Source organism: Gavia stellata, chromosome 1 (genome assembly GCF_030936135.1).
Source record: "Gavia stellata isolate bGavSte3 chromosome 1, bGavSte3.hap2, whole genome shotgun sequence".
Taxonomy (NCBI): domain Eukaryota; kingdom Metazoa; phylum Chordata; class Aves; order Gaviiformes; family Gaviidae; genus Gavia; species Gavia stellata.
The window spans coordinates 65707056-65722678 of NC_082594.1; the positions used below are offsets into that span (position 1 = coordinate 65707056).

Here is a 15623-nt window from a genome sequence, read left to right on the forward strand (position 1 = left end):
AGAAGGGCTTTCACAGGTGAGCTTTGCTAAAGCTTCCTGTGGAAACTGGGTGCTGTACCTTTATATGTCTGCCCCATCACCTTGCTGGAAACAGCTGTTTGTCTTCAGCTGAGTCAGGAAGAGAGGATGTGCCACCACACCGTAGCCATTCAGAATTAGCCTGAATTCTTGATGAACAAGTAGCTGGTAACACTGTAAAACCAACATAAGTATGAATCAAAATACTTAGTCTTGTTTAGGGTGAGTCCAGAATCAGTTGTCAAGTTCTGAATTTGGTGGGATTTTATACTTAGTAAGGGCTGTGACTAAGAAAGCAGAAGGCAAAGTAGGTCTTCAGGCTCTAGGGTATTCAGAGTTGGGCAGCTTTACTTCTTAAATCTAAATTTAAGCTAGAAAAGTATTCAGGTTTATCTGTGTTGCATTATTAAAATTTTTCATGCAAGGTACTGTTGGAGGCTTTTCAATGGGTTTTAATATTGGCTAAAACCTGATCGTGTCACAAGCTGTTTTAAGGAGGCCTGGAGTTGCTGATACCTGTTGCTTGAGAGGAATGTAGCAATGTCTGCCTGTTGGAGCTGTGGGCATTCTCAAGGGTGCCCGGCCCTTCTCTTGGCATCTTTAAAATGCAAAGCAGGTGCTGGGAAATACCCTCACCCCCTTTCTCAACTCTGCAGTTGAGTATGGCAGAAATGGCACAAATATATGCACTGAGGAGTGCCTGGGCCTGGTTAGAATGGGGGTGACATGCTCTAGAAGAGGTTGTGTGAGGTTATGTGAGACCTGACAATTCAGAAACGGTGTTGGATGTACTTAAGCAAGGTTGTGTAAGTAAATACCAATTAACTAATCTGAAGAGAAGTAAATGTTGGAGTAAACTGTATGGAAAAGTACCTTCTCTTTTGTGAGGTTGGGGAAGCTTTAGCAGCCGGGAGGAGAGAGATCTGGGTGGGATGGTGGGTAAAGCGCTTAGATTGGGAAGGTCGCAGTTCATGTTCTTGTTCTGCTTTCTTCATCTATTTGGACAAATGACATTAAAGTGTCACTTCTTCTGAAATGACAAGGAGTGTGTGTGCATGTGTCTTGGGTGAGGTAGGGAGGTCTGTTCTGTCTTAATCTCTAATCTTTTTATATAGCATGACTCAGTGATAATTGAGTGTGTGTGTTATGGCAGTGTCTTACCAGTGTTTTTTTGCTAGCGAAATTGAGCAGGTAGAGATTTGCTTTCACTCCTGCATGGAAACACTATGCCCTAGGTCTGGAGATCCTTGCCCTTCCCTTTTTGTTACTGTGGCCATAATGTACAAGTGTTCCTCCTTTACGGCTGTTTGGTGTTTGACACTGTTTTTACACTTTCTCTAAAAGTACTGAATCTGGTAAGCTGGCTAAGGCTTCCTTTGAAGAATGAGACTATGCCAATAAGCAAGCAGGGGAAAAAAATTTTAAGTAGAAAATCTGACTTATGGGAGCATGATGCTATTAATCAGTAGAAAGTAAGGACTTTCAGGATATCTTAGAGTAGCATTTACACGACTGTCACATGAGAATAGTGGTTTTTGTTGTGGGGTTTTTTGAGAACTAGTTAATTTACTACAACAAGGGCTCAAAACATGAGCAACCCCATCTGCAGATGTCTAGAATGACACAGCTTGAATGCAAGATGATGTTATCTTTTTAATAAGCAGCTTTCGGAGTTTCCTTTATTAGGTTTTGTCTTTAGAGTCCCATGTTCTTCTGCAACTTACAGTGTCTGAAGTCTGGAAATCAGCCCAGGTGCTGCTGTACCTTCCTTTCCCCATGGAGAGGGCTCATTTTGTTCCTGGTCATTTAAACTCTAGAAAAGCTTGTCCTCCACCATAGTCCTCTGAAACCTCTGCTTTATAAGAAAGCAGAAGACGTAGCTATTTTAAGTTTCCTTGATAGCAAAGTGAGCTGAAATTCCCAGGATGCACTGCTTTTTTAACTGAGTTAATGTAAAAAGTTGAGGGGATGGGCCGGTTCTTGGAAATGATTCAAATATGAAAAACCATCTGGATAGGGGAAGTAGCAGTTCATGATATTTGGAAAACATGGATTTCTTACACCAGCTTTGCTGTCAAAACAAGTGTGGTGTGTAAGTACACCCACAGTGAAACCCTAACTTGTTTGAGAATAGATTGCACAGTAATTATTTCTGCTATGGTCTACCATTTGTATAGCTGTTGGTTAGTTGGTCATTTTGCAATAACACCTTGGATGTGTGAGATGAGGTCATTAAACATGTAAGTGTGGGAGGAAAAAAGGTTCTGAAACATCCTGTGTCTTCCCATTAGTGCCTGACACCTAAAAAATATCGGTTTGATTAAATATGAAGCCATTGACTCATTTACACTTGTGTGTTACCTGTGTAAACCACCTCTAATGTCAGATGTCATTATTCTAGAACAAAGAGCTGAGTAATAAAAAACCAATGCAAATGGCTTTACTCTGTAATCATTGCTCAGACGGAGTAGAATTTAGGAGCTGCCCTTGAGCATCAGTTGCCTAGAACAATGGGATTGATCCTATGTCTGTTGTTGCCTGGATGGACCCCAAATCTGCATACGTCTTTGTTCCTGTATTTTATTTAATGCAGAAACTGATCGCAGCACTTAAGTTGTACTTGAATTACTTTTTGATTTATTTGGCCTCTTGTTTTATTGGCAGAATTCATTGCAGATTAAAGACTAAAGTGAAGAATCCAATGTAATTTTAATTGTCTTCGTAATTTGATCTTACTTTGCTTAAATATCTTGTGTACACAGTGAGGAGCTAGGAGAATTCATGGAGATGAAAGGTGCCAACAGCCCTGGGATCCTTGTACTGACCACGGGCCTCAGCAAACCTTTTATGCGTCTGGATAAATACCCCACGTTACTCAAAGAACTTGAAAGGCACATGGAGGTATATCTTATCAGCATTTATGTTCCAGCTTAATGATGATTTGACAACACTTATTTTAAAGGTACATGTCAAACATGATGGGACCCAAAATTACATTTGTTTGCTCTTCCGTCAGCCTTCTAAAATACGGGCTGCAATGGTTTAAAACTTAGTGCAGTAAAACTTCCTGTAAAAGCTAAACATTTGAAGTAAAACTAGCCAGTGAAGCTAATCTTCACTCCTAGCACAGTCTTGCAGGGTCTCTGGTTGACTTGATGTTGAATGTGTCTCCTGCATACTACTTGAGGCTACATTATCTCGTAGGAGTGCTGCTTCTCATCTTAGGACCTCAGTGTGTCGAACATGTCACCAAAATAGTCCCTCTGGCTTCTACTGAACACTGTCCAAAAATGATCTTTCTGATATGGGAAGGTATCCAAGGAGCTACTGGTTCCACCTTTGCATTTTATAGGTTAGATTTTTGGAGTGTGAAGAAAGAGAAAGCATATGGGTCTTGTCACACAATTTGTTTTGTCAGTCAGTGACAATGGAACACACTAGTCTTAAGGAGTCTAGTTTGTGACAAAGCTAACAGGCCAAATAAAACCCTTTAAAATAAACACTTTCCTATTAGGATTTCAAAATCTCTTGTCCACTAGGTCTTGTAAAACTTCCTTGGCTCTATTTTAAGCATAAGTAGGAATGTTTTAAGTGACTCTTCGTTTTTACTACAAGCCACCAGTGTTTGATATAAGAGTAAGAAGGCTGTGAAAAGAGAGCAGATAGGTCTACAACTTCTATTTTACATAATTGTTTATTTGTTTTTAGTTAAGCCTCTAAATTTTTTTTATTAATTTTACTAGAACTAAAGTTTTGATTGTATGTTTTCTCCGTTGTTTTTAGGATTATCATCCGGATCGTCCAGATATTCAAAAATCCATGACTGCCTTCAAAAATCTTTCTGTAAGAGTGATACAAAACAGATGATATATTTTAAGTAGAATGTTTTCTAATTTCATCTCCCTCTATTGCTTTAAAAAAGTGAAGCTTTTTTGTAAATGTTTGTATAAGAAATTTTTGAAAGCCTGGAAACTGATGCTGTTTGTGGGCAGAGCTAAGGATGGTAACTTGCTGCAAAGTTATAGCAAACAGGCTATTGATGTAAGAGACATGCAAGCTTTCTCCACCTCTTGGTCTACCCTCTCGCTTGTGCTTCACCTCCCGTTCCACTAGCGCTAGCATAACTAGTGTCCTGAAGAAGGGCTTCTTTGCAACAATTGAGTATGTCTTCTCAGGTTTTTCTGAAGTGCACTTAGGCACCCACAAGTTTATGGGACCAGATGGGATCCACCCAAGGGTACTGAGGGATCTGGTGGAAGTGTTCACCGAGCCACTTCCCATCATCTCCCAGCAGTCCTGGCTGACGGGGGAGGTCCCAGAGGACTGGAGGTTAGCAAATGTGATGCCCATCTACAAGAAGGGCCGGAAGGAGGATCCAGGGAAATACAGGCCTGTCAGCCTGACCTCGGTGCTGGGGAAGATTATGGAGGAGATCATCTTGAGTGCCATCATGCGGCATGTACAGAACAACCAGGGGATCAGGGCCAGTAGCCATGGGTTTATGAAAGGCAGGTCCTGCTTGACTAACCTGATCTCCTTCTATGACCAGGTGACCCACCTAGTGGAAGAAGGAAGGGCTGTGAATATAGTCTACCTACCTAGACTTTAGTAAAGCCTTTGACACCATTTCCCACAGCATTTTCCCAGAGAAACTGACTGCTCATGGCTTGGACAGGCATCCTCTTCGCTGGGTAAAGAACTGGCTGGATGGCCGGGCCCAAAGAGTCGTGGTGAATGGAGTTAAATCCAGTTGGCGGCTGGTCACAAGTGGTGTTCCCCAGGGCTCGGTACTGGGGCCAGTTTTGTTTAATATCTTTATCTATGATCTGGATGAGGGGATCGAGTGCACCCTCAGCAAGTTTGCAGAAGACACCAAGTTGGGCAGGAGTGTTGATCTGCTCAAGGGTCGGAAGGCTCTGCAGAGGGATCTGGACAGGCTGGATCGATGGACCGAGGCCAATTGGATGAGGTTCAACAAGGCCAAGTGCCGGGTCCTGCACTTGGGTCACAACAACCCCATGCAATGCTACAGGCTTGGGGACGAGTGGCTGGAAAGCTGCCCAGCGGAAAAGGACCTGGGGGTGTTGATTGACAGCCGGCTGAATATGAGCCAGCAGTGTGCCCAGGTGGCCAAGAAGGCCAATGGCATCCTGGCTTGTATCAGAAATAGTGTGGCCAGCTGGTGTAGGGAAGTGATTGTACCTTTGTACTGGGCACTGGTGAGGCCACAGCTCGAATGCTGTGTTCAGTTTTGGGCCCCTCACTACAAGAAGGACATTGAGGTGCTGGAGCGTGTCCAGAGAAGGGCGACGAAGCTGGTGAGGGGTCTGGAACACAAGTCTTATGAGGAGTGGTTGAGGGAACTGGGGTTGTTTAGCCTGGAGAAGAGGAGGCTCAAGGGAGACCAGGTTTTGGTCTCTTCTCCCAAGTGACGAGTGACAGGACAAGAGGAAATGGCCTCAAGTTGCACCAGGGGAGGTTTAGGTTGGATATTAGGAAAAACTTCTTCACTGAAAGGGTTGTCAGACATTGGACCAGGCTGCCCAGGGAGGCGGTTGAGTCACCATCCCTGGAGGTATTAAAAAGACATGTGGATGTGGCGCTTAGGGACATGGTTTAGTGGTGGACTTGGCAGTGTTAGGTTAACGGTTGGACTTGATGATCTTTAAAGGTCTTTTCCAACCTAAATGATTCTGTGATTCCTTCTAGGGGAATGGTGGTGGAGTTGCGGAAGAGAGGATGAAGGGGGAATGTCAGTGAAGTTCAGAAGATATTAAACTTCTAGTAAAAATTGTAAAGAAAGATGCTTTTTTGTATAGTCATGTGTTTTCATGACAGCTGTGGTGTTCTTTTCTGCTGAGCCTAGCCATTTTTGATTGGAAGTACAGAAATTTAAAATTTAAAGAAAGGAGAAATTTAGGAAACAGGACTATGACTATGAATTTCGAACAGTAACTAATGTCAGTGTATTGAAAGGAAAAGTAATAATATTGAGGTTAGCAAAACTAATTTTGTAAGAAATATTGGTAATCGTCATCAAAATGAAAACACTTCAAGTTAGGTGCTGTCTTCAGTGTGCTACAAGCACAACAGTAAATACAACTGTACTGGTATTTCTACCCTTAACCTGCTCCAAATTGATAAGAGTTGATAGAGATGGTATTTTTCCCTATGTTTGTTAGGCACAATGTCAAGAAGTACGGAAACGGAAAGAACTTGAACTACAAATACTGACAGAAGCTATCCGTTGTTGGGAGGGAGAGGATATTAAAACACTTGGCAATGTGATTTACATGTCCCAGGTCATGATTCAGTGTGCTGGAAGTGAGGTAACGCCCTTCTCATCTTTACTGTCAGTCTTTCTTTCCATTTTGAATAAAATTAATTATAATCGTTATGCACCAGAAATAAATAGTATGTTTCAGAGATACTAATCTAGACTAAAATCTTTCTCTACTGATTTAAGGCTTTTCTTACAAATCGTGACATAAATGTCCTTGAAGATGGATGGTCTCATCTGTAAAATTTACTGAAACGTAACTGAATATAGCAGTTATAAACATTGTAAGAGTATTTTGCAGGATTATTTTCAAAGTGCATAATTAAACAGGATTTTCCATGTGTAGTTATGTTACAGGATCATTTTGCATAGCAGTTATTGCACCGTGTCTGAGGCACACTTTTTTCCTCGCTGTGTTGGGCACTTTGCTCAAGTAGTAAATTTTGAAATACAAACTTAAGAATGAAATGGGTTTTGAGAAGTAGAATAAGAAGAGATATTAGAAAGTTGAAGATGACACTGCAAAGTCTGGGGTGATTTTTTAAAAACAAACCAATGAAACAAAACACACAGAGAAGAGTTTGTCCTAACAGAAATAATGTTAAAATAATCTTAAAAGCAAGTGCTAACAAAAAGGAAATGTTATACAGATTACTGACATGTTCTTACTGTAGGTTGTTCCGCTGTATTATCAGTGAAGCTTTGAACTTGGTGGGGGCTTTTGAATTGCAACCCCATTCAGTCAGTTTCTTCCCTTAGAACAAAGGTGTCCATAAATACAAAGAAAGAGAAAAGTCTTTATGCAACTGACTGTTTCAAAATTTGTCACCTGATATTCTTCTCTCAGATATTTTGTTAAGTGTTTAAATAAATAAATAAGATTCAGTAGAGCTGATAGTGCATCTTCTGTAGTCATGTCTCTTCTTGTAGTCTTAAAAACAAAACACCACCCCACCCACCACTCTCATCATGAGCTAAAATGTCAAACGTAATTGACTTTTAGAAGTTTCTGCATAGCATTACAGCTTTTTGACTAGATACAGAACAGCTTCATTTGTACAAAAGCAGTTGAATTGTTTTTGGTTTTGTCTTTTTTAAAATATCAACATTTATAAAGGTTTGCTGAAAACCAGATAGAAACATTAAAACTTGGTAAGGACTTGTATTGTTTTGCAAAGATGCTTGAAATTGAGACAGTGGCTTTGCCAATGGATGTATTTGTTTTGTCATTAAAACATTATACCTTAATGCTTCTCTCTTTCATTGTTTGTCTATAGCTGTAGACTAAGAGTAAACCTTTTCCTCCTTCCATAAAAATAACCCCAAAACAAAGGACAAGTTCATAAGTGAAACCAGCAAATTAAAACCAGAATAAAGTATTGAGTGTTTTTGTTGTGAATAGAAGCATTATTACTTTTCCTTTATCTTCTTTTTCTACTTTGGGGCATAATCCAACATCATGCAAAAATCTGATCTCTCAAATTGGAGAGACCATGGTCTTGACATTACTGTAACAGCATCCATCTAAATTATATTAAGAAATATATCCAATGTGTAATTTTGGTTTTGCCAAGATCAGCAAAAACAGTTGTTATCATGTTAAACAAGGTCAGTATTTCACCTAGGCTGTACAATTTCTGTTTTAAAATCTTAGGCTGTACTGTCCAGGAAGAAGTATAGGTGTGTCTTACTTGTACTTTTCAAATTGAAATAAAATAATTCTGACTTTTTTCTTTTTAAAAATTCTATGGAGAGTTCATTTTGCCAGGAGCAAATATTTGTGGAGTAATTACAGAGTTGTAACATTGATGGTAGTTTTTAATAATATAAAACAGACAAAGGGGGGAGGGGGCTTGTGATGTTGTATTTACTTCTTCATTTTCTTTTTTTGATAAGGAAAAGAATGAAAGGTATCTTCTTCTCTTCCCTAACATTTTGCTAATGTTGTCTGCCAGCCCGAGAATGAGTGGGTTTATCTATCAGGTAAAGTAATACATGTACATATGTGTATAAATGTGTTGGGAGGGTGGCTTATTTAAAATGATAGGTCATGGAAAACTTGAAGGATTATTCAACTTTTGCCTTTATAAAGGTAAAAGGTAGTTTCTGCAATAAGAACTGGTCATCTGTGTTATAAAATTCTGGGCTAGAAGCCTGGGTATGGTTTTTGTAGCTGTGACTATCAGCAAGGGGTTTTTTACCTTTTTAATAGTAGCTGATTAGAAGAAGTATCGGTAGTTTTTCAGATCTACGTAGGAAGATGATGCTGTTGTGCAGGCAGGTTTGTTAGTGCTCTTCTGACTGATGCTCGAGTCTTACCAAATTACACAGCACTCCTAAGCTTGCATTGGTGTGAGTTAGGCTGTGCTACCATCTGTTTCTGTAGGCGTGTCTACATTAGTGTTTTATCTTTTGAATCAGGGGAGCACTTTTGAAATTAATCTTCTCGTTTTCCCTGTTTACTGATATTTGAGTCACAGTGCAGAAGTAGTCTCAGGGCTCACAGACTGGACTCCCTCTGGAGTCCAAACTATAACTACTGGAGCAGATCAAGTACATGGACTGGTATTCAGTACATGGTCCTAGCCTAGAGCTAGCCCAGTGTAACACCACCTGAAATGCATACAATGTGGCCTTCAGCTCCTTAGCACTAGGTGTTTCACTTCACAAATTCACTACTCGCTGCTGGTAGACATGGTCTTTCAGCTCTCTAGCAACTTTCCCAGCTGAATACTTCTTGTCTGTTTCCTCACTACAGAAATACAGCAGCTCTGCTCTAGTGCAGGAGGATCAGTGCTGATTGGGTTGGCTCCCCTGTAGCTCTAGGCCACGTTTCAAGAAGCACCTGCATTCTGGGTGTGTAATTTCAAAGACCCCTAAGAGGTGAAGTTAAAGGAAATGCATAGTCAGTGAGTTTCTGAAATCTTAATAAATGTTCTTCAAGTATTGTTATGTGGTTTCCAGACATCACAGTAAAACACCAAAAGTTCTAAAAGGAGCTAGAGATTTCACCTGCTGTAAGTACTTCTGTAAATCAGGCTCTTGAGCAGTTTGTTCCTTTCTCCTGAACAGTGATTCATCTGCCGTGAAGAAATGCTGAAGAGTAGTCATTCGGGGTTCCTACGTGATCAGCTACATCCAGTCACAGACTGTGTGACTTTTTAAAGAGCAATTAAATTCCAAAATTCATGTTTGGATTCGTATCTTACCTACCACGGTAGTAGCTGGATTTGTCTGAGACTGTGTTGCATCAGGTGGTTCAAACGCACAGTCGAGTTTCTTAGCTTTGTGCTGCTCTTCAGAATTTTTGGCCAGTGCTTTATCCCAACATGGATGGAAAAAAAAAAATTAGAAAAGGCAGCTGAGCTCTGTATCTCAAGTAGCACATACAGAATTCCTGACAAAGGAAGATTCTTGTGTACCAGTTACAAAGGCAACTGGCTGGAACTAGTGTGTTAACAAACAATATGAAATTTAACAATGAATTTATCAGGCTTGATTTTGCTCTCCTATTGTACATCACTTACATTTCTTCCTCCTCTCTCCCACCTTGTCCCCCAGGTGCACATCATTGTTCAGTAAATAAGCAATTTTCCGTGCATTTGTCTTCAGCTTCTGCTCAGTATGGCCACAGCCCTTTTTCAGTGTTTGCCGTCTAACACTCTGTTGAATGCAAAAGTTTTAATTTCCTCATAACCTCTCACGTGATTGTCCCAACACCGAGAACTTATCGAATATTAATGACTACATATTTACAACAAGGCAAAATTATTTCATCACTGTTTGTGTCTGTCTGGATTGTGCAACATGGGGCACCTGGACTTTTCTTCTGAGGTTCTTGTCTCAGAACTGGGATGGATATGGGCAGCAGAAGATGCAGGTCCCTCAGTCATTCCCAAGGAAATGATGCCACTGGAGGCAATATTCTACACTACACCCTCCCTGTATTTCTGAATATTTCAGTTATCAGCAGGCTTCAGATGTTCTGGTCGATAGTGTTGATATCTGCCGCATGAGCTGATTGGGAGAGCTTTTAGCAGTGATAAACTGAAGTTACAAGGGGCACAAACCATATTTTACAAGATGGCTTCACAATTTTGTTGAAAGAAAGGGAATATGAATGATTCATGAGTTCAGTTCCATTTTTCTGTGTTTTGCTGACTTAGTACTTTTTCTCTGCATGTAGCTCAGGTGATCTTTGTTCTCTATCACCAGTCTTTTGCTTGGTGTATCCCCATATTCCCTCTTCACCTACGTCAGCAGTTCTTGCACCTTTCTTTCATTGTGGCTGTATGCTGTGTTATTCATGAACCAGCAAACATGGAGAAACAGAAGGGAGAATTTTAGGCTGCATTGTAGTGCACGATGCCACCATGTTTCCTTCAGTGGGGAAGCTGTTGCAAAAAACCTCTTCATTTCTCTTTGACATCTTGGGCTTGAGCATGCTCTGTGTATACAGAATATGAAGTGATTTTTAGTTTCCAAGCTTCTAAGAAACCTTTGTCCATTCTGCAGTCAGGAAAGAAAAAAAAAAAAAAGAGTTGGGGGGGCGTCCCCCATTGGAGCCAAAATTCCACAGTACATAGTATTTGCACTTTTGCCAGCATGTGCTGAATGGTGTTTCTGAGTAGGAGAATACAGGATCTGTCTTAAAAAACTTTATTATTGAAGTTGCATTTTTGGTAAACCCTTTCATCCTAACAATATTCAGTCTTATTTCTTCTTCGGTGTTTCTAAAGGGTCAGAAAGTTACCCTAAACTGACATTCTTTTTCCAGCTTGACTGGGTTTAAAATAAGAGGTGATCTTCTGCAAAATTATTATGTTCTTCTGAAACTTTACAAATTTAAAGGTGTTTTTACTGCTTTTGTTTTCTTTCTCCAAATATTTCTGTGACTGAATTTAGTAGTGGGGTTATTAGAGACACAAATCTTCAGTAAATGGCGGATGCATTTTTTCAGTGAAATCTTCCTTTCTAAATCTACTTGTACCACAAACCTTATTTTGAGAGCTTATCAGTTTGCAGACAAATGTGCTTAAAGATGCGTCACCATTGCCTCTAGTCATGTAATATGGATGACCCTAAAGGTCTCAGTTCCAAGAACCTGAGGCTATGATGGGTGACCGCTATTACATTTGTATGGATTTCATAGCCTGCATAGGTATCAAATGGACTCATTGAAGTCACAGGTGTCATTTGCAGAAGTTGGGCATATTAAAAACTTCCATTACAAGGTGTTCGTGTGGATTTTTAAATGTTTTTAAACCCATCAGAGTGTGTGTTTGCCGATTTACTGTGTATGTCTTTGTTCAGAGTTTTAAATTTGTATATTCTTTACTTGGTAATGTTTTTGTGTGTTTTGGATTTAACTTCAGTGTTACTGCTTTTTTATAGGGAAAACTGCCAATGACAGGAATGACTATCACAAAGCTAGAAGACAGTGAAAACCATAAAAATGCATTTGAAATATCAGGTATTGACCGTAAATATTATTTACTACTTACTCCAGAATATGCTATTTCAAATGTCAAATGTCCTGTCTGAACAGAGGTAAAAACTTTTTCACTGTGAAAGTGACCAAGCACTGGCACAGGTTCCCTGGAGAATTCTTCATCCTTGGAGATACTCAAAAGCTGTCTGGCCATGGTCCTGGGCAACTGACTCTAGGTGTCTGTGGTTGAGCAGGGAGGTAGATGACCTACAGAGATCCCTTCCAGCCTCAACCATCCTGTGATTATACAGATTTTGTAAGGCAGTTATCCAGAGCCTCACCTGAAAGCTGCTTTTTACTGCTTGTCTTAAGCAGTTAATAAACTGTCTTTGCATTGGATTCATCCCTAAATTTCTGTATTGTAATGAATGGAGGTAGTAGCCTTGGAGAAGGTTCTTTATAATGAAGCAGTTCAAAGTATGCTACTCACTGGAAGAAAAGAAATTCCAGAGATTCTGGAAGAGCTTTAAGCAAGAGCTTTCTCCTAGAAATGGCCCACCTCTTTCCTGAGAGGCCACTAGCATCTCTGCTAATGATGGTTGCTGTTGTGCTTACTTTGGGTCATTTCTGTCTGTTAAGTCACTTGTTTCAGCATGTATCTTATTTTCTTGGGGGATTTAAAGGACAGTGGGAGCAGAGTCCACACGGTGGAGCTTCATACCTTCATTAATTTCCTGGATCAATTTTGCCTCCAAGCGGGTTGCATTTAAGTAATTTTGACCCCCTCAAGTGGCAGGCGGTATCATACATCAGTGCTATGAGGCAGACGGAAAAAGCTGTTGATGGTGCATGTTCTTCTGAGATAATAGCTATGCAACTGACCTCAGATGAGGAGTGTGATGGGTTAAAATGGAGTTAACTGCAGAAATGAAATTAATCTTTGGTTAAGATTGCTTTCCCAAGTGACTTTTGCCTGAAACTTTAGAACTATATTCAGACCAACTTTATGCCTTGTTCTGAGAGAAGATCAGTGAACTGTATTTTATAACTTTTCCTCTATTGTAGCTTATAGACTCAAGAATGACATTTTAGGCTGTGTGCTGGCTTTACTGGGGAAGATGGAGAAGCATAAGGCTACTAGATGAGCCTGTCTCTCCTACATCTATTTCTTATCATTAAAGGTTGTGTTTAGTTATTAGAGGTGGGGAAAAAAGGTAGAATTCCTATACTTGGCACAGGAACAAATACATGGAGGAAATGTCTGTTACAACCTGGAAAAGTGAGATGCTGCTGTGCTGAAAATACAGGTTAAAATTTTTGCTTAGTACTTAGGGGATACGATGTTTTAGGAAATTAATGTTTTTATAATCGTGTCAGATTGACAAGTTGCTTTTCTGTGGTTTCCTACATCTTCTATTTTCTGTCACCTAGGAAATATGATTGAAAGGATACTAGTCTCCTGTAACAACCAACAAGATTTGCATGAATGGGTGGATCACCTGCAGAAGCAAACCAAAGTCACAACTGTTGGGAATCCCACCATTAAACCTCACTCTGTGCCATCTCACACGGTAAGAAATAGCTTCTGGATTGAAGTGAATGAGCAGTGTATGCAGAATTAAGTTATCTGGCAAATATATCACTGTGTAAAGCATTTTTTTAGCCATTAGTGACAAGAACTGAATGTTATGACTGTAGTTTAATAGGTCAAAACATCATTATTCTTTTTAATTATGTGAACAAAGAATAAAATGCTTAGATCTTGGTGTAATAGTTTAGTAGGGTAAAAGAAAATTCATTATCATTACTTTTTCTATTTTGACCAAGTAATACATCACCATTTTTTAAGTATCCTTAGAGCAGTAGGTTTTAATTGGTGACGTACTTGACAGGCTGTGGAGAAACAATTTCCTTAAGTACCGTCTTTTAGGTTCTTCATTTGAGTTGTTGGATATGAATGGATCTAAATTTAGCTCTGTCCTTAGTGATGAGAGATGTGGGAGCAGGGCAGCTCGTAGCTGTTCTTTCTTTAGTGCGTACTCTGTCTGTGGTAAACAAAAATTTCTTAAAGCTCCATTTCTCCAAATAAGAATTTAATGTCAAAATTTTCCAAAGGCCAGTTGTAATTACCGGAAACACTAGATAGTGAGTGAGATAATATCATCAAGGATTGGTGAACTAATATCTTTATTATGATAATATGTTTGTTTTCTCTTCCGATCACCTTTGTGTCTTTGACAGCTTCCTTCCCATCCAGTAACACCCTCCAGCAAGCATTCAGACAGCAAGCCAATACCACTGACTCCTGCGTACCACACTCTCCCTCATCCATCCCATCATGGGACTCCGCATACCACGATAAACTGGGGACCTCTGGAACCTCCAAAAACCCCCAAGCCTTGGAGTCTGAGCTGCTTACGGCCCGCACCTCCATTACGGCCTTCAGCAGCTCTGTGTTATAAAGAGGTGAGATGCAGCAGCCAAGAAATATGACTGTGTAGCAGGCCTACATTGGGAAGTTTAACTTTATTTTTTACACACCACCATTTTATAGTTTTGTGCATGTTTTTATATAAAGGTGATTTAACAGTCAATACTAAATCAATTGTAATGGACTAGTGAATGCTGTTTATTTCAAGCAGGGATTTAGTCTTGCAGCTCGGAAAATACTAAGGCTTGTTAGGAGAGGCTTCCTCTGCCTCCCCCAAGTGCTTCCACTTATTTCCACTCTTTATCCAGTTAAAAAATAAGATTTTTTTTTTTTTAATTATTGTTATTTTTTCAAACTAGCAATTCCTTTGTTATGTTGATCATCAGGCTTATTGCAAAGTAAGTTATTTGCTAAGCACACTGCAAAGTATCTAGGGTAAAGGATCTCATGATGCTTCAGAGTGCTGTATCAAATCATTCTAAACAGCTGTGGTGGTATAATTGACTCTTGGTTCCTCGGTGTGTACCACTGCTGCTAGGTAACAATAGCATATTTTAAACAAAGGTAACTGTCAGAAGATATGTAACGTTTTTGTACTCAAAAGAATCTGATGGCTAATGTTACTGTTAGGGAAAAAAAAGCTTAGATTTCAAGATGCTGTTGTAGTTTTTAATTAGCATATGGTATGAAACAGGCATCTGTTCCAAGAGAAATAAAATGTGATGGTTTTAACCACAGAAAGATGGTGGCGGTAGGTTAATTTGGTTCTGCCACCACATTTTGCGTGGTTTTGTAAATAGTAAGAAAATGTTACATTTGTGTTAGAAGTCTGCATGTATGTAGTGAGGAGAATATTGGATGCTCTGTGGCTTGGTGATATCTCCTGTTTCAGTATCTTTGTCACTTGTTCTTATGATACTAATTTAGTGTGAAGCAACAGGGCCCAGAAAGAATCATGCAGTTATGCCTAAGAACATTTTATTCTGCAAGTGTGAGATGTTGACAGAAAGATTTTATTTTGCAGACATGTAAATTGCAGATTCTTAAAACTGTAGCCTGAACACTGTGGCCTGGCCTGGCTGTGGTGGTTTGGTTTGGTTTGGTTTTGTGGTGGCTCTGTGTGTGTGACTTTCTTTTCTTTTGTAAATCCCCTAAACAACAGGGAAAAAGTGATAGGTGATCTGCAATTGGAAGGTTAGTATTTAGGCTTAGTTGCTACAAGAGGTTCTTCTGTTTGGCTGTACTATAGGCTCATTTTGTAATTTAAGTTAAATTCCTTTCATGTTTTCATGTGTAGGGCACTAAATTCTCCAATGTGGTAAAATGTCGATCATCTTTACAGTGTTCAGCATACAATGATGTTCAAAACCTATCTTCATCTTCTTTGGTCTGTCCTGCTCATTCACCTTTTTACTTTCTTGTTCTGTATTTTTATAGAGGATGTCTTGTATCCTTAAGGTAAG

General features: G+C 39.7%; 1 protein-coding gene across 5 annotated transcripts in view; it reads left to right on the plus strand.

The window, feature by feature from the left end:
• ARHGEF7 (Rho guanine nucleotide exchange factor 7) overlaps positions 1 to 15623 on the plus strand; it is a 128787-nt gene that overhangs the window by 91839 nt on the left and 21325 nt on the right. For all 5 annotated transcript variants that reach the window (XM_059821235.1, XM_059821907.1, XM_059823235.1 and 2 more), the window contains 7 exons: positions 2781 to 2919; positions 3802 to 3861; positions 6201 to 6347; positions 8195 to 8281; positions 11693 to 11771; positions 13161 to 13300; positions 13971 to 14195. In XM_059821235.1, coding sequence (XP_059677218.1) covers positions 2781 to 2919; positions 3802 to 3861; positions 6201 to 6347; positions 8195 to 8281; positions 11693 to 11771; positions 13161 to 13300; positions 13971 to 14195 — 877 coding nt within the window. The remainder of the gene's footprint in view (positions 1 to 2780; positions 2920 to 3801; positions 3862 to 6200; positions 6348 to 8194; positions 8282 to 11692; positions 11772 to 13160; positions 13301 to 13970; positions 14196 to 15623) is intronic.